The sequence below is a fragment of the Osmerus mordax genome, chromosome 14, assembly GCF_038355195.1.
Source record: "Osmerus mordax isolate fOsmMor3 chromosome 14, fOsmMor3.pri, whole genome shotgun sequence".
Classification (NCBI taxonomy): Eukaryota; Metazoa; Chordata; class Actinopteri; order Osmeriformes; family Osmeridae; genus Osmerus; species Osmerus mordax.
This window is the reverse complement of record NC_090063.1, coordinates 4,933,502-4,959,625: the sequence shown is the minus strand read 5'-3', so window position 1 is coordinate 4,959,625 and position 26,124 is coordinate 4,933,502. Positions and strand designations below refer to the sequence as shown.

The 26,124-nt window shown below is 51.8% G+C and overlaps 1 protein-coding gene across 1 annotated transcript; it reads left to right on the top strand.

The window, feature by feature from the left end:
- Positions 1-196: 196 nt before the first annotated feature.
- Positions 197-25,415, top strand: camsap1a (calmodulin regulated spectrin-associated protein 1a). Its single transcript, XM_067250446.1, has 19 exons — positions 197-314; positions 798-961; positions 7,282-7,544; positions 9,468-9,629; positions 9,827-9,907; positions 11,395-11,454; positions 13,193-13,334; positions 13,482-13,621; positions 13,930-14,026; positions 14,186-14,320; positions 14,438-14,530; positions 14,686-14,782; positions 14,911-17,611; positions 18,704-18,840; positions 18,943-19,157; positions 21,935-22,022; positions 22,161-22,285; positions 22,509-22,627; positions 22,814-25,415. The coding sequence occupies exons 2-19, from the start codon at positions 799-801 to the stop codon at positions 23,102-23,104; spliced, it is 5,109 nt and encodes a 1,702-aa protein (XP_067106547.1). The 5' UTR covers positions 197-314; position 798; the 3' UTR covers positions 23,105-25,415.
- Positions 25,416-26,124: the final 709 nt, after the last annotated feature.

The window sequence follows — 26,124 nt, the reverse complement described above, 5'->3', positions numbered from 1 at the left end:
ATTACTTCATTCTGTTGCAATGACATCAAATCAGACATTGTGTCCTGCAGGAAAATAACCGGGCGTGCGAAAAATATGTTTTTCATCATCTTATAGTTGCTAATTGTATTTTTTCTTGGATTAATGCCCGGATCTTCTCCCGTTGCAGTTGTCATGTAGCCAAAGGCCGCATTGGAGAGGGTTGTGTTGCTGGGTAGGGAGGAGTAGAGCAGCAGGGCTCTGTGTTGCCGTTCAGCTACGGTGAAAACAATATATTTTTTTATTTGATCTACTATCTTCCAAACCTGGATTGCGGATCTCTTGCACATCTGAAGGTAATGTTTGATGAAGAACTGTCAAACGATTGTATGGCTATAAAACTAATGTAACCATTCAGTTGCAAAAGCAAACGCAGTAAGCTAGCGGTGCTGCTAGCTAGCTAGTAAGCTAGTGTTAGTTCATTCATGGGTCAGATATTCAGAGCTAACCTACCAGCTAATTAACTAAACAGAAAAGTAATTTGCCAAAGGAGCTAATTAACATAGTACTTTTTACTAGACTGTTATTATAAGATCAATCGATGGACAGTGTCTGTATGTAATAGATTTTAGCAGACAATGCATTTTGTTATTCTGGGAGGGTGGGCGTTTCATTCAAGCGCTCGTGCGATCTACGGTACCCTGGATTGATGATGTCATGCTCTAACTAGCTCGTACCTAATAGCGGGGTTGACGTTTAATCCACTCACATGTATTACAGTGTAGCCCACGAATCTAGCTAGCTAACCCATAGTTTAATGGTTGTTGTGTTTGACGCAGGATGGATGTGGACGTATGTGCTGGTGGGGACAGCACCCGGAGGAAAGTGGATTCAGCAGGTGAAGGAGGCGCTATGGAGATCGTACCGCTGGAGATGTACGACTCTGCAAGGGCGAAAATTGATGCGAATCTCCGCTGGCTGTTCGCCAAAGCTTACGGTATAGGTACGTTTTTTAATTTAACGCAGTGTTCAGCAGTTCGATAGGTTTGACTTCACTTCATCTTTATAGATAATCAATGTTGTTAAGATTAAAGTAAATGCTATATGTAGGCTACATTTCTCTACACAATGATTGTAGCGTACACCACACACGGTTCTATAGCTGGTTAAATTACATCATGGACCTGCTAATAGTTTGGGACCGTCTGGAATAAATGTCTCAAGATTGCTGATTCACCTTGTTTGTATCAGCCTGGTGTCTGGTCATCATAATTGCATTCTCCCCACTTTCGAACCTGTGTTATTATTTTAAGACATGTTAGGGATGAACCAAATTCGGTATAGTTTCCTGTCTAGAATTGTACGCCACATCTGCATGGACTTGTGTGTTTGTGTGAGTATGTGTGTGATACAGAGCATTACATCTCTAGAAAGCTCAAGACTTGGAGCATTAGCTAGTCAAGACTGGTGAAATACCGTTATTACACTGGAAAATGATTTGACCTACTATCTCTTTAATTCCTCTTCCAGGGAGTGATCAGTGGGTTGGTGTGGCAGGGTGGGATACAGTAGGTCAGTCTACAGATTTAGTAGAGAATGCTGAGTCGGTCTGACAGCCAGTGAACAGGTCAACATCACATGTAGATGTGACATTCACTTCCTGAATTCTGCTGTATTCACTGTGGTAGTATTGTTATAGTGCCAGAGGTATAAAAAACGAAATGGTCTAATAATTTGATATTGTTCAATCCAAGCAAGCTTTTAGGCTAAGTGATGTGTTCGTTATGCTAGTTGTTCACACTTTTGTACACACACCCAGAGCCAGACACACACTAATATACACAAATACAAACACGGCCTGTGTTTCGACGAGTCACAACAGAGAGGGTTATTCCTAGATCTTCTGCTGTGGATTAGAAAATGACAGGGATTACAGTGCAGCCATGCAGGGACTCTGAAATCAACCTGGACTATATTTTGCTGCCTGTCAAACTAAGATTGATTCTCATGCTGTTTCATAAACTTGGTCATCCTTTCCCAACTGATGTAACTGATGTGTGACATGCTTTATCTAATGAACAACATGATTGTAATGACTTCATTGGATTCATTTCTGTCTCTCTCTCTCTCTCTCTCTCTCTCTCTCTCTCTCTCTCTCTCTCTCTCTCATGCACTCTCTCAGTTCAGTTCAAAGGGCTTTATTGACATGAAAACAATAATTGTTCATATTGCCAAAGCAACGGTAGAATTACAGAAATATATCGAAATATCAATATAAATCATGGCCTTATATATAATTATATTTCATACACTCACATACAGAGAGACACACACGGTAGTTAAACACATACATACGTGTAATTACACCACGCAGGTGTACAACTTGTATCCATGTGATTATCATTCAAGTTGGTATGTTGCCAAATAATCTGTAGAAAAAATACACACATAAGTAAATAGATATACATACATACGCACATACACCAAATCTCTCTCTCTCTGTCTCTCTCTCTCTCTCTCTCTCTCTGTCTCTCTGTCTCTCTGTCTCTCTTTGTTTCACACACATACACAACACGCCCTAACCGTCCTCCCTGCTGCATGTCTACCTCAGGACTGGAAACTCCCTTTGATCCAAAACAAACACACCCATTTGTTTCAATCGCTGGATCACTTAGGCTGTTGGTGTGTGGGTGTGTTGGGAACGTTTTGAGGACAGCACACAGACACATAATGGATTCCTCACAGTGCGATCAATACCCTCTGGGTTCCAACTCTCCTCTCCTACCCTCTGTTCTGGGGATTGTGGGAGGGTCAGATCAAGCCAAAGAGTAAACTAGGACATGGAGGTAACTGTTTGTGTGTGGTCTTCTCAACCAGTTACCACCAGAATCCTCTCTCTCGACTCTGCTTGTGTTCAGGTTTGGGTGGAGGCACGCTCACAACCTTTATGCTAGAGATCCATTACGGTTCTTCACAAAAAGGCCACATCTTTGATTTGTTTCTGCCCTTACAGGAACTTTGCTTTGTTGTGTTCACTGGAGCTGGGGTGTGGTGGTCTGTCATCATCATCATCATCATCACATTGAATGAGCTCCGTAGCCTTTGTGATCCATCTGACCCACTTCTACGGAGCATTTCCTCCCAGAGGAAATGATAAGTTCACCATGACAACAGGTAGTGATATAGACTTGAGTCTTGGGGATGATGACACCACTACTGGTCAAAGCCCAGAAGGGGCTGTCTCTGGAACAGTGTCTTGCATTAGGTTCATCTTGCTGCTGTCCTACTGTACGGTGTGTGAATGCTGGTGTATTCCTCTCTGTTCTGTTGAGAGTGTGTGTGTGTGTCACTCAGGAAAACAGTGTGTAAGAGGTCAGCTGGTCCACCCCGATAAGTCCGGTCAGTCATTTTCTCTGACTCAGACATTGGTGTGACAGACCCTTCTGAATGAGTGAGATAGAGGAAGAGAGAGAGAAAGACAGGGAGAGAGTTGCAGAGAAAGATGGAGAGAGACAGTCGGAGCCAGGGTGGGGTTAGTCCTGTCACATCTTCCACATGAACCCACATGGGACTGATACAGTAGCCAGGGCAGTAGATCACAGTACAGCCTAGCCTACATTCTCCCTCCAAGGCCCCCCCACACCCCTCCCCCAACTTCTCTTCACCAAATCGGTCTCACAGACAGCCGGTAGATTGAGACCCACTGAACTGCCATGTCTTCATGTCAGTTTCTGAGTTCCTGGGAGCCTAGCATCCACGGCCACACGCCAGCGCTCGAGCGTGCTTCAGCGGAGACCCCCCCCCCCCCACCCCCGAGGTGAGGTGGGTGTGAAGACGGGAAGTGTCTCTTCTCACCCGTCTCACCGCCTGTGAACGTGTCCTCGCCAACCGCCACATCTGGAGGTGAGACATCACCTCCCAGCTGTTCCTCACTGGCATTCAGAAACCTCACGCACGTCTAGAAGGCTCACAACGCCATTGCTGACGTCGACGCGCAGCGCTGACGTGACGAGTCTGGAAGAGCTTAGACAGAAACAGGAAACCGAGCGTCAGGTTAGTCATGTCGCCTCGTCCGTCATTAGAACCATCATGTCCCACAGCGCCTCACTGTTGTACATGTTCAGAGTGAACGCCTTTCGACGTGACACGGGGGGGAAGGCTTTCTTCTCGCTTGTCTGAGAGAGGCAAATGGTCCGCTCTATGAGAGCTGATTTGGTATAAGAGGGACAGCGGCTGCTCTAGAGAGAAAGAGCAGAGGATATAGTTCTCTGAGAGAGACAGGAGGGAGGTGCAGAGAAAGGCAATGAGCAAAGAAGACTGCTCTATGAGAGAGAGTAGGGAAGAGTGTTCTTTGACAGAGAGAGAGAGAGAGAGCGCTGAGGTCAGAGAAGTCAAACCCGTCTTAACGGATTAAACTACACCTCTAAAAGGGAAATAGGATAATGTGGTCAGGTTTGTTGACTACACAGAGACCTCTCCAGTCACAACTCCCAGAACGACTAGAAATACCTACCCTGAGTCAGTTCAATTGAGGTTTTGATCTTTAATGGAAATGTGCTTATTGTTTATCTGATTAAGATCAATGAATCAATCTGAATAGTTTTTTTCAGAATTTGCCCGTCCATCCTCTTGTGTTCTGGTCTTGTCAACACATCAATAGTAAAGGTGTTAGGAAGGGAGCCTCCCTCCCTCCCTCCCTCCCTCCCTCCCTCCCTCCCTCCCTCCCTCCCTCCCTCCCTCCCTCCCTCCCTCCCTCCCTCCCTCCCTCCCTCCCTCCCTCCCTCCCTCCCTCCCTCCCTCCCTCCCTCCCTCCCTCCCTCCCTCCCTCCCTCCCTCCCTCCCTCCCTCCCTCCCTCCCTCCCTCCCTCCCTCCCTCCCTCCCTCCCTCCCTCCCTCCCTCCTGCTCTCCTCCCAGCCTCCCTGCTTCAGTCAGGTGGATCTCTGCTAGCTGACCATGCGTTTGGAAGGAGAGAGGGAGAGGACTGCTGGAACAAAGACATTTCTGAGGCTTCGCTAGATTACACACACACACACACACACACACACACACACACACACACACACACACACACACAGCATGTTGTGATTGAGCTATTGCAGAGATCAGGTGGATAGTAAGCGTCAAGGGAGTATTAGCCACCATGATTAGAGAGTGAATCCCACCTGCCACACACCACACACATACCAAACCTTTTCCCTTGGGCACAGTCCTGCGTGTGTGTGAGTATGACCCACCCCCATCCCAGGTCTCCCTTCCTACCAGTCTCACCATCCTAGGATCAACTGCCACTGCTCATCAGTGTTTCCCGGGCAACCAGGGTGAGGGGGGTGGGGGAGATGGGGGTGTGGAGGACAGAAGGGGGGTAGGGCAGGAGAAGAAAGGGACAGTGGAGGGGAAGGGAGTAAGAGGAGGGGGGTGAGTGGACAGTATCGTACAGGGAGCAGCCCATGCTAGACAGGAAGATGGAGTGAGTGAGTGAGAGAGAGAGAGACAGGGAGGGAGGGAGGGACCGAGGGAGCGTTAGTCTGTGTGGGCAAGATGAAAAAAAAATAGTGTGGCAAGGAGACGGTCTGGGTGTGGGTGTATGAGTGGGCAGATATCAGTGGGCAGTCAGCCGTGGTGTTAATCTAACTCTCCTAGGAGTGCGAGTGCGTTGTTTCCTCCTGCTTTTGTAATAGTCTCTCCATCATTGTTGGTTAAAGATGCTGCCAAGCCAGTAAGATAGACACCATTATTCCTTCAGCGTGGTCAGTGTGTAGCAGTGTGACCGGGGATCAACTGCACTGAAAGTATAATTTAGCTCTCTTTTGTCGTGGCTTGTTTGGACACACACACACAGCTAACTCGGTCTCTCTGCCTGTCCTGTAGAGTCGGGTGATGATGACGTCCCATGCCATAGCTAAAGCAAGGTATCTAAACGTTGTGAGGGCTTAGGGCTGGATTAGCACGGAGGGGGGGAGGGGGGGGGGGGTATAATTAGAACTCTAGAACGCTGGGGGGGTATAAATAACCGCTCCAGCTCAGCCAGGCTAGGACAGCACATAGCTAGTCTAGAACCTCACTGACTAAGCCAACTCCCCCCCTCTCCCCCCCACACTCTTGGTAGACGTGTGTTCTCTGGCGCCCAGTCTGCAGCCTGACGTGCACCTCGGGTCCCTCCCCGCAGATCCCTGGTCCACTGATGGCCCCGCTCAGCCGGCCTAAGCTGCTGCCCGCCTCCCTCTCTCGGTGGCGTTGTGGAGCTGCTTACGTGACATAACAGGCCAGCTCCCTGCCAGACATGTGTCCGAGCACGCTCACGAGAGAGGCCTGATGTGTCCGTTTTGGGGCCGGAGGTGGAGGGGACCGGGCCAAGTTCTCCATGACGGGGCCGTGTAAGCGGTAGTGGTTGACCGGGAAGGGGAAGTCACCCTTGGGTTTCAGACATCCGGGTCGTTGGGCCATAGTTTGAAAGTATGCCAATCTGACGATACTACCTTTTTGGAGCTTTGTTGTGAGTTGGGCTTTTTGAGCTGGTCAGTGTGCTGTCGTAGGGGCGTAGTAACCGAGGGGTGCGCACGCACACATTCTGCTGTGTCATCCGAGAGCTTTGCCCTTTTGAAGGTATCTGTTACCTTGCGGAGTGGTGGAGGCTAAGGGAGAGAGAGCCCCGCTGAGAGAGACGGGTGCATTCTCTCTCTCTCTCTCTACAGGCATCCATCAATCGAATTGTGGAGCCTTCCTGCCAGTCCGGCTCAGACTAACCCTAGCCCGGTTAGCACAGCTCGATTCCAGCCTAGCCCAGCTCAGCTTAGCCCAGACCAGCCTATCTCAGCTTAACCCATCCTAGGCCAGCCTAGCCTAGCTCATGCAGGATAGCTCAGCAGAATCAGCCCATAGGTGCCAGTGTGATGAGCTTGACTGCTGTGTGTTCACTTAGCTGACAGAGACAGAGCAATCAGGACTGAGCCCAGACAGGAAGGACAGAACAGCACTTCCTGCTCCGTGAGGCAGGACGAGACACTCACTAAATCCATACACAGGGAGCCTGTACGTTTGACACGGCTGTTATTGTTAAGGGTATGGTAATATATTATACATTCGGGTTCTCGTTCAATCGGGTATCAAAATAGGTCAAAGAGGCACTTTGAGGATTGTTAGCCTGAAACACTAGAACGTCAGTAAAATGGACGATATCCATTTGAGACCTTCCCCTCACACCCATCCTTACCTTCACTCCCCCTTTGACCCTCCCTGCTGCAACATGCGGGTTATCCCCAGTCTCCCATTCACCACAAACACAGGTGTCAGCATTCTTCTCTCCCCCCCCACCCCCCCCACAGACCACGTCCCCCAGGACCTCCGGGACCCCTTCTACACGGACCAGTACGACCAGGAGCACATCAAGCCCCCGGTGATCCGCCTGCTCCTCTCCGGGGAGCTTTACTGCCGGGTGTGCGGCCTGGTCCTGAAGGGCGAGCAGGCGGCCACGCTGCACACGCACCAGTCGGTCATCCAGGCGCTGGCCAGGAAGGGGATCTACGTCCTGGAGAGCGACAACACGCCCGTCTCCAACGCCGACCTCAGCTCCGCCCCCATCAAGATGGTGAGCTGTGTGTGTGTGTGTGTGTGCAGGGTTGGGGTAAGGGTGTCGGTGTGTCCTGATGTATTGTAAGCGTGTGGTCCGTGTTGTGTGTGTGTGTGTGTGTGTGTGTGTGTTTGGCCTTTAGAAAGATTTACTTCACCATTCCTCAGGGCATGGCAACTGTATTCCTGCCTGCTGGCTTGGTGGTGTTAGCTATCTGCTGTAAATCTGCCCCTAGCTACAGTAGCAGCATTGTTACTCCTGACACACACACACACACACACACAGGAGGACCATCTGCTTCAGTCTCACGTCCTGCGGGGACTGTGTGTACACCGGCCAAAGTAGCAGGTCACACACCAGCACTGTGCAGAACATGCCACCTGCGTGTGTGTGTGTGTGTTCAAACTTCTATGTTGATATTTTATTGGTTGATAACACTCACAATGCTGGTTTTATTGCATGCAGTAAAACCACAGAGCGTTTGTGGTTGTTGTTTGGTGTGAATTCGAGATGCTTCTTACAGCTCAGAGTAGCCATACCCAGGTCCACCCCAGGGGGGCGACCTTCAGACAGACCCAGGAGACACGGGAAGAAGTTAAAACGTTGGTTCTGGAAGTTGACTATAGACTCGAACCAGTCTGGCTGAAAGGCTGAAAAGCATGCTGTGTTGATATGTGGTCATGAGAGGGCATATACAAAGGGTTATACAATGGACATTTAATATGATTGGGATCTGATGTGCTGGTGTGTGTAGTGGAGATCCCCCAGTCCGGCCTGGTTCGCCTTGAGCTCAGACGATCATATTAGGAAGTATTTGGCTGGGAGTTGCAAAGAACAGCTCCTCTCCCTCCCTCCCCCTTTCTATCCCTCTCTCAGAGCAGATCAATGGTTCGTGTGTGTGTGTGGGTCTGGAGACACACAATCTGTGTGTGTTTCTCGATCCTGCCCAGATCAATGTTGTCCTTGATGTGTCCAGTCTGTTCCTGGCCCACCAGAACTCGGCTCACCCAGTAGAACTGGATCTTGATCAGACCACATCGACTACACCGCTGCCTAATTAGAGCATCTGATGGGGGGAAAAAAACTATATATCACCCTGTCCCAAACGTCCAGTTATTGAGTTTCCATCCTCGGTGTGTGTGTGTGTGCCATGTTGAATTAGTTTGAAAGTTTAATTGAACGTCATCGAAAAACATTTTGTTCAGTTCAGGCAGAGTGCAGTAGGTGCCCCTCCCTCTAGGACACATGGCCACACACATAACACACACTTCTGACACATACACTTCCTATACATACGTAGGACTACCTACACACTACCTGTAGACACACACACACACACTTAATGCACCTGCAAAAAAATAATAATATATATATATATTTAGGCTAACCTTTTATTAACCAGGAAGGGCTCATTGAGATGTCAAATCTCTTTTTAAAGAGAGTCCTGGCCACGATGGGCAGCACCAAGTCATTACGCTAACATTACCACATGAAAAGCTCCAAATAATCCAGTGCAATCACCAGAGTATAACAAAATCACTAAACAACAACTTTACATTTACCAGATGAAATGTCCATTTGGTACACACACACACACACACACACACACACACACACACACACACACACACACACACACACACACACACACACACACACACAGTCTTGATCCCAGCAGGGGACAGGTGCACCGCACCTCCCAGGCCCACGTTACATGGACTGCTCCCAAATCCACCCGTCACGTTTATCTTGGAGACTGTTCCAGAAGAATGCACATACTTGGCTGCAGAAGATGTACAGACACACATTGGTCAATATTCAGAGTAGTGCAGTGGAACAGATATAGAAGACTTTGTAGAAAAGAAAACTGATTGACTTAGAACCCACCTGCCTGTGTGTGTGCGCACTCACGCATGTGTGTGTGTGTGTGTGTGTGTGCAGAGCGCCCACATCCCCCTAATAGATGCCCTGATGATGGCCTACACGGTGGAGATGATCAGCATCGAGAGGGTGGTGACCAGCGTCAAACGCTTCTCCACCTTCAGCGCCTCCAAGGAGCTGCCCTTTGACCTGGAGGATGCCATCGTCTTCTGGATCAACAAGGTGTGTGTGTGTGTGTCTGCTTGCTTGCCTATTTGGATATGTGTTGAATTGTAGGCGTGTACGTGTTGACCTGTGTGTGTGGACTTGTGTGTGTACCTGTGTGTGTATGTTTCTGTGCTTTGACCTGTGTCTGTGTGTGTGTGTGTGTGTGTGTGCCGTGTGTCTGACCCTGTGTGCTGACACGCGTGCACCTCCAGGTGAACATGAAGATGAGGGAGATCACAGACAAGGAGATGAAGATGAAGCAGCACCTGCTGGAGTCTCCGAGCCACCAGAAGGTACCTGTCTGCCCTCCTAGTCCTCTCTCTCTCTCTCTCTCTCTCTCTCTCTCTCTCTCTCTCTCTCTCTCTCTCTCTCTCTCTCTCTACCTCTCTCTCTCTTTACCTCTGTCTCTCTACCTCTACTTCTCTCTACCTCCCTGTCCCTACATCTTCATTTTTCTCTGAAGTCTCCTAGCCAGCAGGGTAATACCCGAGTATTCATCTGAATTTCTCATTGCTTTCTCTCTCTCGCTCTCTCGCTCTTTTGCTCTCTCGCTCTTCCTTTCTCTGGACTTGCGCTCGCTCTCTCTTTAGCTCTCTCTCACACCCTCTCTTCTTCTCCCTCTTCCTCTGCATGGGTTGAAGTACCTGCCCTCTCAGACCGACATCGTCATTAGCATATGCATGACAGCCCGTATCTCCCAGCGGTTGTTGGCTTGTTCCAGACTGCCTCCTCCTAGACACAGAATCATCTGTCCAAGGCCTCGCTTCCATTCTCCACAAACGCACCCTTTCCTCCTCCCTTCCATCCCCGGGGGACTCTCTGCTGCAACGTGCCTGGATGGATGGGTGGAAGCCTGTGCTCCTCCACACAGCTGACACCGTCCTGGTGATGCCCGGGACGGAGGATGGAAGAAAGGGGGGGGGGGGTGGAAGGAAGGGTGTGATTTGGGAGAATCTGAACGTGGCCCCTGGAAGTGGATGGTCCGCTAGTCTGGTGACCGGTCTCTGTGTGGGAGGAGCCGTGAGCCGGCGCTTGGTTTTGTCTAACCCCTCTCTTGACTGCTCTGCGATCAGATCTCCCTCCTTTAGTCCAAACAATGGAGAAGGAGGAGGGTGCGGGATCTGATGTGACCTTTGACCTCTGACCTGTCTGCTGCTCTTCCTGTTTGTGTCTCCTCCTCTACCTCCCCTTAAACCACTCCCCCTCTCTACTGCCCTCTTGGATAGTCTCCCTCCAAATGGTATTGGAAGCTTGTACCTGTAAGTGCAACACGTAGCTCATCCTGTGTGTGTGTGTCTGCGTGTGTGTGTGTGTGTAAAGGACTGCAGCCCTCACTATATGAGTTGTGCTTGCTCCGGTTTAGGGCAGGAGTGCTGAAGGGGGAGGGGGGGGGGGGGCGCTTGACACACAGTCACATAGTGCCCCCTGGTGGGGATAGACAGGAACTGCACATAATCACGAGCCCACTCGCTTTCGCATGGGTCCCTGCTCCATCCCCGACTCATTGCTTTTGGGCCCCGTAGAAACGGAGAGCTTCACCTCACTGTGTCTGTGTGGAACCATCTCTGTGTCCGTCCGTCCGTCCGACAGACGGATGTTTCCCAAGGAAGGCCGGGCCGAGCGACTTCCTGACCCATAATGGCTGCCTTTGTTTCACCCCACTCACTGTCTCCATTAAGCAGCTTTGTGTGCGACCCGTGTCTGGGCTGAGGTCCATAACATGCTCCACTCATCCGTGATCCATCACTCATCCCGCTCCTCCTCCTTTCTTTCCTCCCAGCCTGATATCATGCATGCGCTGGCCCATTGCTTGTTGGAGCCAGTGGAGTTCTCTCGCGTGGTAAATACCCCTCACTAACACACACACACACGAACACACACACACTAACACACACACCCTAACACACACACACGTGTTCCTCTCACCCTCACCTAACCACATCTGGGTCAAACACCCGGACCAAATAGGACTGCCGGAGCAAAGAAAACACTGTTTTGTGTTTTCAAAAGCAAATCACTTGAAATTGAATAAATGCTACGTGGCTTTCCCCTAAATATATGTCAGAAGTATTTTCCTAAGGGTCTAGAAAACCACACTATTAGTGATTGTTACCATATAATGTAAGTTTATTCCAATATTATTTCAACATGTCTTATTTTTGGTTGAATCTGGCATTATTATTTAAATCTTGTTTATTCTATTGTGTTATAGCTACAATTTAGAATGTGTTAGCGGTTAGCCACATCTACCTCAGCCATATGCCAGCATCATGTCTGCCCCAGCTGTGCTTTACATACTCACATGGATTTCCTTTTCATAACTGATTAGCTTGCAAAACACATGAAAGAAGCAGACAATAAATACACATCCGAATGAGTATTCTCACTTCTCTGTTAGGTATTTAGGTTTTTTTATTTTGGTGTTTTGAACACAAACAGTGCAGATGTATTTAACGGTCTGGCAGTAGCAATCCTCGATTCCTACCGGTCCCAGTGCTAACCCCCTCCATATGTCCTCCATATCCACCAGTCACCACCACCTCCAGTCTCATCCGTCACACTACAGTAGATATGTGTGGTAAAGTTCCAGTAGTGAATGTTACCCTGGGGAGTATCAGTGTCTCCAACTACTGTATCAGTAGCTTATACTGTTTCACTGACGCCTAACTGTTGTTGGTAATGATGATGTGTGTAGTTGTTGTTGTTAGTGGTGGTGCTGTTGTGACCCTGTTGGCAGTCTTCCTGTCAGTGACTCAGCAGTAGTCAGTCTGATCTGGTATTGGCTGGTTTTGGGGTAGACTGAGCTGGGGCTAGGGCATACTGGTCCCAGACAAGCCTCTCTGATCCCTGCTCAAATATTCAATACAGACATGCACATTGACTGGGTCACAGGCAGGAAATGGTTGTGAACTGGGGATTGAGAGTAGAGCCCGACCGATATATCGGTGGACCGATATTATCGGCCGATATTGGGCATTTTCCAAACTCGGTATCGGCATTTATAATGGCCGATAAATGAATATTAATGGTTTTTTATTTTTATTATGTTTTTGTTCCAAGGACTTTAAGTTTCATATCTTAAGATTCTATTTTTATACATTTTATTTATCAGAAACTGCATTAACATATTATTTTAGTGAGGAAATAATAACAGGAGTCAGATGGCTGAGCAGTTAGGGAATCGGGCTATTAATCAGAAGGTTGCTGGTTCGATTCCCGGCCATGTCAAATGACGTTGTGTCCTTGGGAAGGCACTTAACCCTACTTGCCTCTGGGAATGTCCCTGTACTTAGTCGCTCTGGATAAGAACCTCTGCTAAAAGTGACTAAATGTAAACTACAAATAACTACTGTTAAGGAAATCAGTTTGTTTTGTTACGCGTTTCTGGATTAAAAAAATATTTTTTTATATCGGCTGAAATCGGAATATCGGATTTTTAAATCCCCAAATATTTGTATCGGTATCAGCCTTAAAAATCCTTTATCGGTCGGGCTCTAATTGAGAGTGTGTGTGTGAGAGAGGGAGAGAGAGATTTGATTTTACCGTGGCCTTGCCTGACCGTCGACCTCTGTGTGTAGGTGCGTTACCGTAGAGACCACCTCACAGGCCGAACGCTGCAGCACTTCCCCCTGCTGGACGACCTCATGAAGGACGTGTGTGACGGCGCCGCCCTTCTGGCCGTGGTGCACTTCTACTGCCCCGAGCTCATGAAGCTGGAGGGTAGGTTTAACGTTCTCCTGCCTCTGGAGGGGTCCTGCCTCCCCTCATAGGCTGTGTGTATTCTTGTTTAGTAGTAGTTCAATGTTTAGTAAATTAGAATATCCACTGGAATTAGCTTTCTGCTAACATCCCCTGGCTCTCTTGTAGACATCTGTCTGAAGGAGGTCCCCTCCATAGCTGACAGCCTCTACAACATCCAGCTGCTCAGAGAGTTCTCCAACGAGTACCTGAACCGAGCCTACTACCTGAGGCCAGAAGACATGCTCTACGCCCCGCCAGTACTGAAGGTCAGTCCTCTCTCTCCCTCCCTCCCTCTCTCTCTCTCTCTCTCTCGCTCTCTCTCTCTCGCTCTCTCTCTCTCTCTCTCTCTCTCTCTCTCTCTCTCTCTCTCTCTCTCTCTCTCGCTCTCTCTCTCTCTCCCTCTCTCTCTCTCTCCCCCTCTCTCTCTCTCCCCCTCTCCCTCCCTGATGCACTTCCAGACATCATCTTCCCACTCTGGAAATAGCTGTCACTCTCATGTTGACATTTTACCAACTGTCATTCTGTAGTTTCTATATTGAGTGGTTATGTTTATGTTTGGAACTTCTCTCTCCAGGGGAATGTGATGGTGTTCATTGCTGAACTCTTCTGGTGGTTCGAAACAATCAAGCCAGACTTTGTCCAGCCCAGGGACTTGCAGGAAATCAAAGATGGTAAAGAAATCCAACTATCCAATCCAACAGTCTATATAATGCTATTTCTTTTCATTTATGTATTATTTACAACTACAGCTGAACCACTTGTAGAGACACATGCTAACCAGTGAGAGGCATGGATATGTTGATTGACATCCCTCACCACCTCTCCCACAGTGCGTTCCCTGCTGCAGCCGAAGAGTTCCCGCCCCCACGTCCCCATCTCGAACGCCACCAGACGCAGCTTCCTGGTCACGCCTGACTCCCCTATCCTTATCGCCACGTCATCCTCCAGTCCAGACATCTGCAACAGGTATGTTCTAACGTCTCGGCCTGGCTTCTCAACATGAGCGAGCTAGAGGGATAAATCCTTTTTTGAGAGAGAGAAACATACAAGTCATAAATACATGTGGTTTCTTTTCCCTTCCGGTAACAGCAAAGCCAGCCCATCATCCAGCCCCTCACACTCGTTACTTCCCCTGAGGCAGAGACAGCAGCAGATGCAGGAGGACGACCTCTTAGGTCAGAACAAACACACCCCCAGACCAAACATACACACTGGGCCCAGAACCAGGAAGTCCTGGATTGCATTATAAATGCCCCTTTAACTCCTCATAGTGGTGTACTGCACTGTATGATGTACCAACGCTGATTTTGGTTCCTCTGTGGATGCGCAGGCCAGAGGACCAGGTCGAACTCTCTGACACGAGTGGATGGTCAACCTGTGACTCAGGTTCAGGGGTCAGTGTTGGCCTGGCCAGAGAGGAGACAGAGGTGAGCATCTGGCCAACGGGCATCTCTTTATTCAACGTTATGGATTCATTTACACCTATACTGGTTTATTTAAACCTCTGAACTGTTCACTCTGTTTCTAAGTTCTATGTCTTTTGCTCACGCCCCAGACCCCTGTCCCAGCCAGTCCCCTATGCCCTTCACTTCTCCGCGGAGGGTGAGGGGGACACTGTGAGCCTGGCTCGCTCCATCAGCAAGGACAGCCTGGCCTCCAACATCCTCAGCGTGACCCCCAAGCACTCGCTGGGAGGCCCCCACCTGCCCCCCGCCCCCAGCAGGTTCAACGGTCAGGGCTTTCTCATGGGCCACGTCCGCATCGAGGATGAGGAGGTGGATGTGGAGGAGGAGGAGCTGGTGGCCATCATTCACCCCGAGGCCCTGGCCCGCCGCCGGGCCCCGGACATCGAGATGGAGCAGGATGACCTGGAGGTCCAAACTATGACCAGCAGGGGAATCTCCAAGGCCCGTTCCCCTCGCCCCAGCCCAAACCCCGGTTTGGGCCTGAGCCTGGGCCTGGTCCCGGGCCCAGACCAGCCTCCTGCTCTCTCCCCTGACCCCCAGACAGACTGCTTCTACCTGGAGCCCCTGATGCCGGCGGTTCTGAAGCCGGCCAAGGAGAAGAGCGTGAGCCTGAACAAGGAGGAGGAGAGTGGGGAGAGCCGCTCCAGAGCTGCCAGCTTCAGGAGAACTACGGAGGCCTCCGTCACCTCCAGGAGAGGCCTCGCCTTGGAGCCCGATCTCAACCATACCTTCACCCCCATTCCAGGAGCCATGCCCGGGTCTACGCCCGGCTTCGCCCCCCTCAGACCCCCCACGGAGGGCGCCGTGGGGCCTTCCACGGCGGCGGAGGCGGCCACGGCCCGGGAGCGGTCCTGTGGGTTCTTCCTCCACCTGTCCGAGCCCGGGGACGAAGGGGAGCAGGGGGGGCCGGCCTCGCTCCCGGGCCAGGCGCAGCTCCGCCACAGCCCCTACCCCTCCTGGGAGGCGGCGGGGCGCGACACGGACTCGGAGCTGGCCGAGCTGGAGGACGAGGAGGAGGAGGAGGACGAGGAGCAGACGGAGCTGGCCAAGGAGCTGCTGAGGAGCGTGAGGGGGAAGTGCCTGGGCGAGGGCGGCGGGGAGGAGGAGGACAAGGAGGAGGCGGGGGAGGGTGAGTCAGCCAAGCTGCGGGAGGACATGAAGGTGCGCGAGCACGACGACAAGGAGGGCGGCAGCGGCCGCTCCAGCCCGTGTCTCAGCACCACCTCGTGGGCCAGCAGTGCCAGCGGGAGCGCCTCCGTCCGGATGACCAGCTTCGCCGAGAGAAAGCTCCAGAAGGTCAGCTTCCCCGACGGCTGCTCCAGCACCAGCAGCTCCCAGAAGACCACGCCCGACGGCTCTGAAAGCGCCCCCTTCCCCCTGGGAGGCTCCTGGCGCCTGGGGCGGCTGGGGAAGGACGGGCCCGGGCTGGGGAAGGAGGGTCTGGCGTCCGGGGTGGGGGCGGTGGCGTCGGAGCTGGTGCAGCTCCACATGCAGCTGGAGGAGCAGCGACGCGCCATCGAGCACCAGAAGAAGAAGATGGAGACCTTGTCCGCGCGGCAACGCCTCAAGCTGGGGAAGGCCGCCTTCCTGAACATCGTGAAGAAAGGCAAGAGTGACACCTTGCCCCAGCCCCTCAAACACCCCCAGGACCCCCAGGAGCAGGGCAAGACTCCGGCCAGTCGAGATGACTCCTGCCTGGGGGCCTTCAGGGGCCAGGGCCCAGGGAAGGGCCAGGGGCCGGAGGGTCAGCAGGACAGGGACAACAGGACCAGCGTTGGTGACCCTCAGGATGAGATCCAGGGGACCGAGCCAGACCTGGGGGACTGCAGCCGCTCCATCGAGATGCTGAACGAAGCCATCAGCTCCATCCAGCAGCAGATGATGCAGATGTCGCTCCAGCAGGACTTGTTGATGAAGCAGAGCCTCCAGTCCCCCCCCGGAGCCCCCCCAGGAGGGCCCCCGGCCCCAGCCGCCGCCCCTCCCTCAGTCCCCACCCCTCCCGCCATCCCCACCCTGCCCTCGGCCTCCACTCCTCCCCCAGACTCCAGGGCCCGTCCAGCGGTCCACTTTGTGGAGATCGCTGCCTCGAACCCGCCACCGACTCGCAGACCCCCCAAGCTGAGCTCTGTCCGTGTGGCCCGGACCACCAAACCCTCCGTGCTCAAAGTGAGCAAGGAGAACGGCCGTGCGGGGTCCAAGACCAACACCCCCGCCTCCGTGGTGAGCACAGACCCAGAGGCGTACGCCCCCCGGGGCGGGGAGCAGGGGAGGGAGAGGAGGGGGGAGAGCTTTGTGATGTTCGGGGAGCCCCCCGAGGAGCAGGGGAGGGAGAGGAGGGGGGAGAGCTTTGTGATGTTCGGGGAGCCCCCCGAGGAGCAGGGGAGGGAGAGGAGGGGGGAGAGCTTTGTGATGTTCGGGGAGCCCCCCAGGTCATTGGAGAGAGGGAACCTCAGGAACACCACCTTCAGAGTTCAGGCGGAGGAGAAAGAGCCCGGCTCCAGAGGGGGCCTGTGTCGGACCCCCAACTTGCCCAGCTCGGACCCCTCATCCATGGGAGGAAGCACCACCCACCCTCCCTGTCTGGAGGAAGGCCTGGAGGGGAGAGGGAGGAGCGACTCGGGCGGATCGCAGGAGGAGCATGCGGACGGAATGGAAGGGCTAAAGGGTAAAGGTCACCTGATTGAGGTGGACCTATCAGAGGTGAAGGACCCCTCGGAGGGAGGCGGGTCAGACACACAGGACATGTCCGCTGACGGGGAAACCAAGTCGGGCCTGGGATTCTTCTTCAAGGTACTGGACTTGTGTATGTGTGTATGTATAAGAGCCCGACCGATATCGGCCGGACGATATTATCGGCCAATATTAAGGGGAAAATATTATATATATATATATTGGGGATATTATGCAGTATCTGCATTTATAATGGTCGATAAATGAATATAAAAAAATAAAAACGGACGAAACACCCTTCAACCATGTTATGAGTGTTGGTGTTGCATAGTTTGTCCACCAGAGGGCACTCTACAACATCCCTGTTGGCAACACTCGTGTTTAGAACGCCACAAACCCTACAACCAGCTGATCCAGCCAGAGTCGGGCAGACTGTTAGGGAAATTTGTTTATGTTTTGTTACGCGTTTCTGGATTAAAAAAATATATATATTGGCCGATATATCGAATTATTATATGGCAACGATACTACGAGTGTTCTGATTGGCTAATGGGTAGTCATGCCAGCCACGTATTGACCTCCTCGCCGGTCTGCGATCTGATACGGATACTTATTACCCTCTGACGTCATCTTCAAAATGAGCGATATCAAGGAGTTTTACTATCCAGATGACGATGAAGACATCAACAGCGACGAGGAAATTCTTAACTTTCTAAAAGAGAGGAAAACGACAAGCGCTAGGCAGATTGCTAGGTTTGGTTGCTCAGATTTCAGATTGGTTGCTATAGGCAACACCTGAAACACCGTGAGAAGACTTGAAAGCTAAACAAAACGGCATGTTTTAAATGAAAAGAGCTAAAAATGCCATATAATAAACAACTTACTAACCTTGACCGTTCGGTCATGCCGGGAAATATATCAACCTCGCTATTGCTCGGTCGATACGTTGAAGCCTCAGTTTGATATTTCCCGGCATGACCTCACTCTCGGTTAGTAAGTAGTTAATATCGGATTTTTAAATCACCAAATATTTGTATCGATATCTGCCTTAAAAATCCTTTATCGGTCGGGCTCTAGTATGTATGCACGTGTATGTTAGTGTGTGTGTGTGTGAGATATCCATGTGTGTGTGACATGCCTAGCTGTGTCAGGGCTGGGAGTTGACCGCTTCCCCCCCCCCCCCCCCCCCCCCCCCCCCCCCCCCCCCCGCAGGACGAGGAGAAGGCGGAGGACGAGATGGCGAAGCGGCGAGCTGCCTTCCTGCTCAAGCAGCAGAGGAAGGCCGAGGAGACGCGGCTACGCAAGCTGCAGCTGGAGGTTGACAGCGAGCTCAAACGGGATGAGGCCAGGTACACACACCTAACGTTCATCCGAAAACATAGGCTACAAACCCACATACTAAGTGCATTTCAGTTTGGTAAGCGTGTGTGTGTGTCTCCCTCCCTCCCCAGACGCAAGGCGGAGGAGGACCGCGTGAGGAAGGAGGAGGAGAAGGCCCGCAGGGAGCTGATCAAGCAGGAGTACCTGAGGAGGAAGCAGCAGGAGCTGCTGGAGGAGCAGGGTCTGGTCAAGCCCAGGCCCAGGGCCAAGCCCCGCAACACCCGGCCCAAGTCCCTGCACCGGGGAGAGTCCTGCTCTGAAGCCTTCTCCAAGCGCTCCACTACCCGTAAGAACAAAACAAGTTTAGTGTTGTGAACTGGGCATGTTAAATCCCAACAAATCGATCCGTGATGGTCGCGTTGCAAAAAAAACAAACAATGAAAACTTGACTGATTTTACTCATTATCCGGTCGGTGATCCGTGACTCAAAACTGCGGTTCTGTTCAGATCGAGAGATTTGGGATCCATCGTACCACCAGGCTGGGGTAGTGGTACATATGATTCTGTCTGTCTGTGTCTCTGTCTGTCTGTTGCTGTCTGGTGTATTTGTTGTCAGTTTTTGCTGTCAGTACTGTACAGTGTCTGTCACCTCTGTCTAACACTTGTCTGGGTTTCCTGTTTGTATATTCTCTTCCTTTTAACCCTGGCCAGTTGGTATGGTGTTTATCCTACCGTGTGTGTGTGCGCCACAGGTCATTCTCTGAGGGCGTCCATGTTGGTGAGAGTCCAGGGGTCAAGAGCAGGCAGTAGGGCAGGTGAAACATCTGCTTGACCCCATTGCGACCTTCTCATGACCCCTCACCTGAACTCCCCTATAATCCCTATGGGAGCATGTCTGTGGCAAGGCCCCTTCATCTTTCATTACTTCCTGTCTGTACACACCCACACAGATCAGAGTTTGTCAGTCACCTCACTGGGGAGGAGTGGAGAGGTTGGGGCAGAGAGGCTGGGGGCTGGGAGGCTGGGGGCAGGGAGGCTGGGGGCAGGGAGGCTGGGGGCAGCGAGGCTGGGGGCAGGGAGGCTGGGGGCAGGGAGGCTGGGGGCAGCGAGGCTGGGGGCAGGGAGGCTGGGGGCAGGGAGGCTGGGGGCAGCGAGGCTGGGGGCAGGGAGGCTGGGGGCAGCGAGACTGGGGGCAGGGAGGCTGGGGGCAGGAAGGCTGGGGGCAGGAAGGCTGGGGGCAGGGAGGCTGGGGGCAGGGAGGCTGGGAGCAGCAAGACTGGGGGCAGGGAGGCTGGGGGCAGGGAGGCTGGGGGCAGCGAGGCTGGGGGCAGGGAGGCTGGGGGCAGCGAGACTGGGGGCAGGGAGGCTGGGGGCAGGAAGGCTGGGGGCAGGAAGGCTGGGGGCAGGGAGGCTGGGGGCAGGGAGGCTGGGGGCAGGGAGGCAGGAAGGCTGGGGGCAGGGAGGCTGGGGGCAGGGAGGCTGGGGGCAGCGAGGCTGGGGGCAGGGAGGCTGGGGGCAGCGAGACTGGGGGCAGGGAGGCTGGGGGCAGCGAGGCTGGGGGCAGGGAGGCTGGGGGCAGGGAGGCTGGGGGCAGCGAGACTGGGGGCAGGGAGGCTGGGGGCAGGAAGACTGGGGGCAGCAAGACTGGGGGCAGGGAGGCTGGGGGCAGCGAGACTGGGGGCAGGAAGGCTGGGGGCAGGGAGGCTGGGGGCAGGGAGACTGGGGGCAGGGAGGCAGGAAGGCTGGGGGCAGGGAGGCTGGGGGCAGGGAGGCTGGGGGCAGCGAAGCTGGGGGCAGGGAGGCTGGGGGCAGCGAGACTGGGGGCAGCGAGACTGGGGGCAGCGAGACTGGGGGCAGGGAGGCTGGGGGCAGGGAGGCTGGGGGCAGGGAGGCTGGGGGCAGGGAGGCAGGAAGGCTGGGGGCAGGGAGGCTGGGGGCAGCGAGACTGGGGGCAGGGAGGCTGGGGGCAGCGAGGCTGGGGGCAGGGAGGCTGGGGGCAGGGAGGCTGGGGGCAGCGAGACTGGGGGCAGGGAGGCTGGGGGCAGGAAGACTGGGGGCAGCGAGACTGGGGGCAGGGAGGCTGGGGGCAGCGAGACTGGGGGCAGGAAGGCTGGGGGCAGGGAGGCTGGGGGCAGGGAGACTGGGGGCAGGGGGCAGGGAGGCTGGGGGCAGGGAGGCTGGGGGCAGCGAAGCTGGGGGCAGGGAGGCTGGGGGCAGCGAGACTGGGGGCAGCGAGACTGGGGGCAGCGAGACTGGGGGAAGGGAGGCTGGGGGCAGGGAGGCTGGGGGCAGGGAGGCTGGGGGCAGGGAGGCAGGAAGGCTGGGGGCAGGGAGGCTGGGGGCAGGGAGGCTGGGGGCAGCGAGACTGGGGGCAGGGAGGCTGGGGGCAGGGAGGCTGGGGGCAGCGAGACTGGGGGCAGCGAGACTGGGGGCAGCGAGACTGGGGGAAGGGAGGCTGGGGGCAGGGAGGCTGGGGGCAGGGAGGCTGGGGGCAGGGAGGCAGGAAGGCTGGGGGCAGGGAGGCTGGGGGCAGGGAGGCTGGGGGCAGCGAGACTGGGGGCAGGGAGGCTGGGGGCAGGGAGGCTGGGGGCAGGAAGGCTGGGGGCAGGGAGGCTGGGGGCAGGGAGGCTGCTGTGTATGGAACCACACTTCATCTGATTGGATAAGATTTAGCTCTCAGAGAAGTTGAAATAGGAGTCTTGATATGAGCGATTCTTATATCCTGTTGCTTTATCAACTGGTTTGGGGACTGGTTAGCTGCATGACACATTGGTTGCATGTACATGTGTTACTGTGGAGTACAGTTGCAGTACAAACATTTTTGTTACTATGGCTACACTGTATGTTCAGGGATGAACAACCACCCCCGCACCCCCTTCCCTTATGGAGAGCTACACTGCTGGGATTCACGCCAAACCCTGTTGTAATTTCCTTGATTATTACCTTGTCAATCAGGTACTTTTTAGTATTTGGTGTGTTCAATTCTGGTTAAAGTGAAAACTTACAGGACAGTAGCATGTCATAGGAGCATGGTTGGACAGCCCAGCGTTTACAGTGATTTAGTGAAAGACTCCAGCCTATACTGTGTATAAAGTGCTGTCTGTCTGTCTGTCTGTCTTGCAGCTGACAACCTGAGCTGTGGTTTGGGCTCCACCCTGTCTCTGGCCACTGAGACTGAGAGTGTCACCTCCGGTGGAGCTGGGTCACAGAGGTGAGTCTGTCTGTCTGTGTCTGTCTGCGTGTGTGTATGTGTGTGTGGGTCTCACTGGTAATTGGTCTATAGCATTACTTTCTGTATTTTGAATTGTGATGTTTTCCACTGACATGCGTGTGTGTGTGTGTGTGTCAGGGCGGGCTCGGTGGGCTCTGTGGAGTCCTTCCCTATGCTTAGCAGGAACTCCAGCAGGAACATGGAGAGAGACTGGGAGAACGGATCTACTGCATCCTCCATCACATCCACTGCAGAGTACAACGGTGAGACGCTAACACACACACACTCTCACACACTCTCTCACACACTCTCTCACACACACTCTCTCACACACACACACACTCTCACACACTCACACACACTCTCACACACACTTACACACACACACACTCACACACACACACTCACACACACACTCACACACACACTCTCACACACACACTCACACACAGCTGCACCCTAACTCACCGTAACCTCCCTTTGTAGGTCCCAAACTATTTAAGGAGCCCAGCTCCAAGTCCAACAAGCCCCTCATCACCAACGCCATCGCCCACTGCTGCCTGGCTGGCAAGGTGAACGAGGGCCAGAAGAACGTCATCCTGGAGGTACGGTCGCCCCCGGCGACGCAACAGCAGGGCTCAGGCTACCTCTGCTCCTGGTTTACATGCCATCGTCCTACTTTGCTCTGTGCCTTTTCCGAAGTTCCGTTTCCACGGTAACCGTGTTCTCACAGTCGTTTCTTTGTTGGTTCCCACCCTCCCCCACCCCCTCCTCTGTTCCCGTGGCCACAGGAGCTGGAGAAGTGCGAGTCTAACCACCTGATGATCCTGTTCCGCGACGGTGGGTGCCAGTTCCGGGCCATCTACTCCTTCTCCCCGGAGACGGAGGAGATCGCCAAGTTTACCGGCACCGGCCCTCGGACCATCGGCCGCAAGATGATCGACAAGCTGTACAAGTACAGCTCGGACAGGAAGCAGTTTACCGTCATCCCTGCCAAGACGGTGTCGGTCAGCGTGGATGCCCTGACCATCCATAACCACCTCTGGCAGGCCAAGAGGTCGGGAGGGTCACGTAAAAAGTGAGGAGGAAGGTTGATCTCATAGATAAAATGAGTAAGGAGCAAAAAGGGAGGATGAGGAGGAGGATGAAGGCATTTTTCCTCGTCCGACCACTATTGGGCTGGACCCAGTAGTCTCAGAGCTAACAGACATGGACTCAGTAATCTTTGGGTGTGGCCTGCTGACAGGAAGGGGAGGAGTCTTATAACACTGTGTAGGTGTAGCCTTCTGAAAGGTGGAGAGGGATATCTCTATAGAAACCAATGTTTTAATGAATGAACACCTTCCAACTGAATGCACACTCCTCAGTTTAGGGTTATTATTATTTATTTGAGCTTTCTTTCTTTTTTTTCTCTCTTTTCTTTCTTTTGCATGTGGCACTTTTATGTTTGAAATATTATGAGATTCCGGTTGAAGGACTTATATTTTCACATATAGACCTCAGCGGTGATGAAGACTGACTGCCTCTCTGTAGTGAGGAAACAGGGACAGACTGAAACACTACTGAGACTAAATACTACAGAAGAAAGTGCAACTACTACTGGCATTGCTGAAAGTAGCCTACAATAGCCCATGTTTGGTACACACGTCTAACTAGCAACCTGGTTTTGCTATTAAACATGCCACAGCCTGGCTCAACTACCTTGCTGTTGTGATCCCACAGACACAAAACCACGGTTGTATACGTAGCCTAGGTCTGGCCATCCACCTTTTAATATTACGTGCTGTTCTCACCGTGCTTTACCATGGGAACGCTCCGGACAAATCACCGCTGGTCTTTTGGGCTTGTTTTTGTTATGGTGAGAAAGAAGATGACCAGCCTCATGTACGGTCCAAGTCTCATCTTGTCTGAGTGTGTTTGTGCGTCTGTGTGTGAGCGTGTGATATGTTTTTGGAGAGGGGGGGGGGGGGTCGGGGATTGTTTGCGTGACAGTTTGTCTCGCTATGAATGTGTTTTCTCTGAATTATGCTTTAAACTCGGGGTGTACACCATAAAGGACAGAGCACCGTCAGCACAGTTTGTTTTGATGTGGGAGCTGCTGTTGTGTTGTGGGGGGGGGGGGGGGGGGGGGTATTTATTCAATGTTTTTAGATTCAGTTGGTACGGTATTCACTCTACAGTGCTCCTGATAACAGTGCATCTGGGTTCAGCTCGTTATATTTGACCGATACGGTGCATTGATTCTACTGATCTGACCTGGAGCTGGGACTCAAAAAACAGCCTACTGGCAGAGGTCGACATGCGATGTGTCAGACCTGGGTATAATAGCACTACTGTCAAGTACTGTGGGTGCACTTTCTTTTGTATTTTTTTTATCCAGTACCGTGGAGCTAATAAGACACTTGCAAAACTGGAAACGAACAAGAAACATCATACACCTTGAAATGTATTTAAATCCAACTTACCTTTAAAAGCTTTGATCAAAAGTATTTTCAAAGTGTTTCATGTAAAGTATTAGACCTTGGAGGGTTTGATCCACGTCTGCACTGAAGGGCCTGCTGGTCCGTCTCCATGGAGACGGTGTTCTGCTGCTTCAGACCTGAGATCAGATCTGAGATCAGACCTGATGCAGATGTGACCTGAGCCTTCTGCCTGGCATTCACTAAGGGCTGCTCTCAGACTATCTCTAATGTAACAGACTCTGCCTCCAGGGAAACCGACGGCACAATACTTGATATAATTTGCTGCATTTTGTACATTTTGGTTGTTCCGTAGTGGTTTTGTACATAGTACAGTTTCTGTTTACTAAAAAAGCTGGCACTATTTGAGTTTAGTATTCCTTTACAGGCTTTCAAAGATTTTATTTGTGTCTTTAATATATTGTATCATATATTTATTTTGATGAGAAACACTAAAATGTAATAAATACTACTGCTAAAATGAAACTAGGACTGCACTCTTTTCTTGCATTTCCAGTCACCTGTGGAAATAACCTGAAACCAAAACAAACTTTTAAAGTTTTTATTTATTGTTTCCTGACAAAATAGTACTGGAATGCACATACGTTACATTTAGTAAGAAACCATTTGAAATGTTTTCAGATTTTTTTTCCAGATAAAGAGCGATCTTGTAAAGTTCTACAGTACATCTACTGTTGGTGTGAAAACAATGTTCACCACTTCAGTGTTGCAGACATAATTGCTTGTTTGGTGTTATGACTGTATGCGTGTGACATGGTCTATGATGAATGAGTCATGTCTTGGATCTCTAATACACGGCTGGGTGTATGGTACACACAATAGCCTTGTCTGAATGAGCTTCATTGCCCATCAATACAACCTCATTAGTTTAATGCAACACTGATGATCATTTGTATCCTAAAACCGTATCAAATGTAATATCTTTTTCTGAATAAATATACATATCAAAATAGAGTTTTTGGCTCAATGATGACAGTTGGAATGGAATGACATAGTGCCTTTAAAGGGTAACAGTTGTGCAAAACATCTCGTCTATCCTACGAAATTATTTAACAACAACATAAATATTTATAAACATAAATAACACTGAAATAACTTGAAGACGATAAGTATTCACTTTGAAACTCGAAACAGTTGAGTGACACACTATTGCCATGGGTCTGGACATTTACTGCCAACAAGCCTGTAAACAAATCAATCTTATATCATTAATTTGGAAATGTTGGCAGATACACTGTAATCATGAGATCATTGGTGAATGTTAACTGCTACAGGAACATCGAGCAGCTTTGGTACCTGGTTGGTGTTTCTGTGACTCCTCCTGTCTCCAGACCCATAAATCCAGTTCTCACAGAAGTTGCATTCCACCAGACACTCTCTGCCCCTGTGCACCAATCACTCAACGTGTTTCCTCTGATCTCATATCCTGTGTCTTATGTCCTTGTGGACTGACCCGTCTTCAATAATAAACACATGATTTTTGTTCAGAGGAGACTCAGGTTAATAACCTTGAGGTAAAGTTCTCCAAAAGTACATGCTGTTGTTGAATACGTCTATGTACATCCTCTATGCTGTACTGTATTGTATTATTAAGGTCCATAGTCTGGGTTGAAGTTACCGGG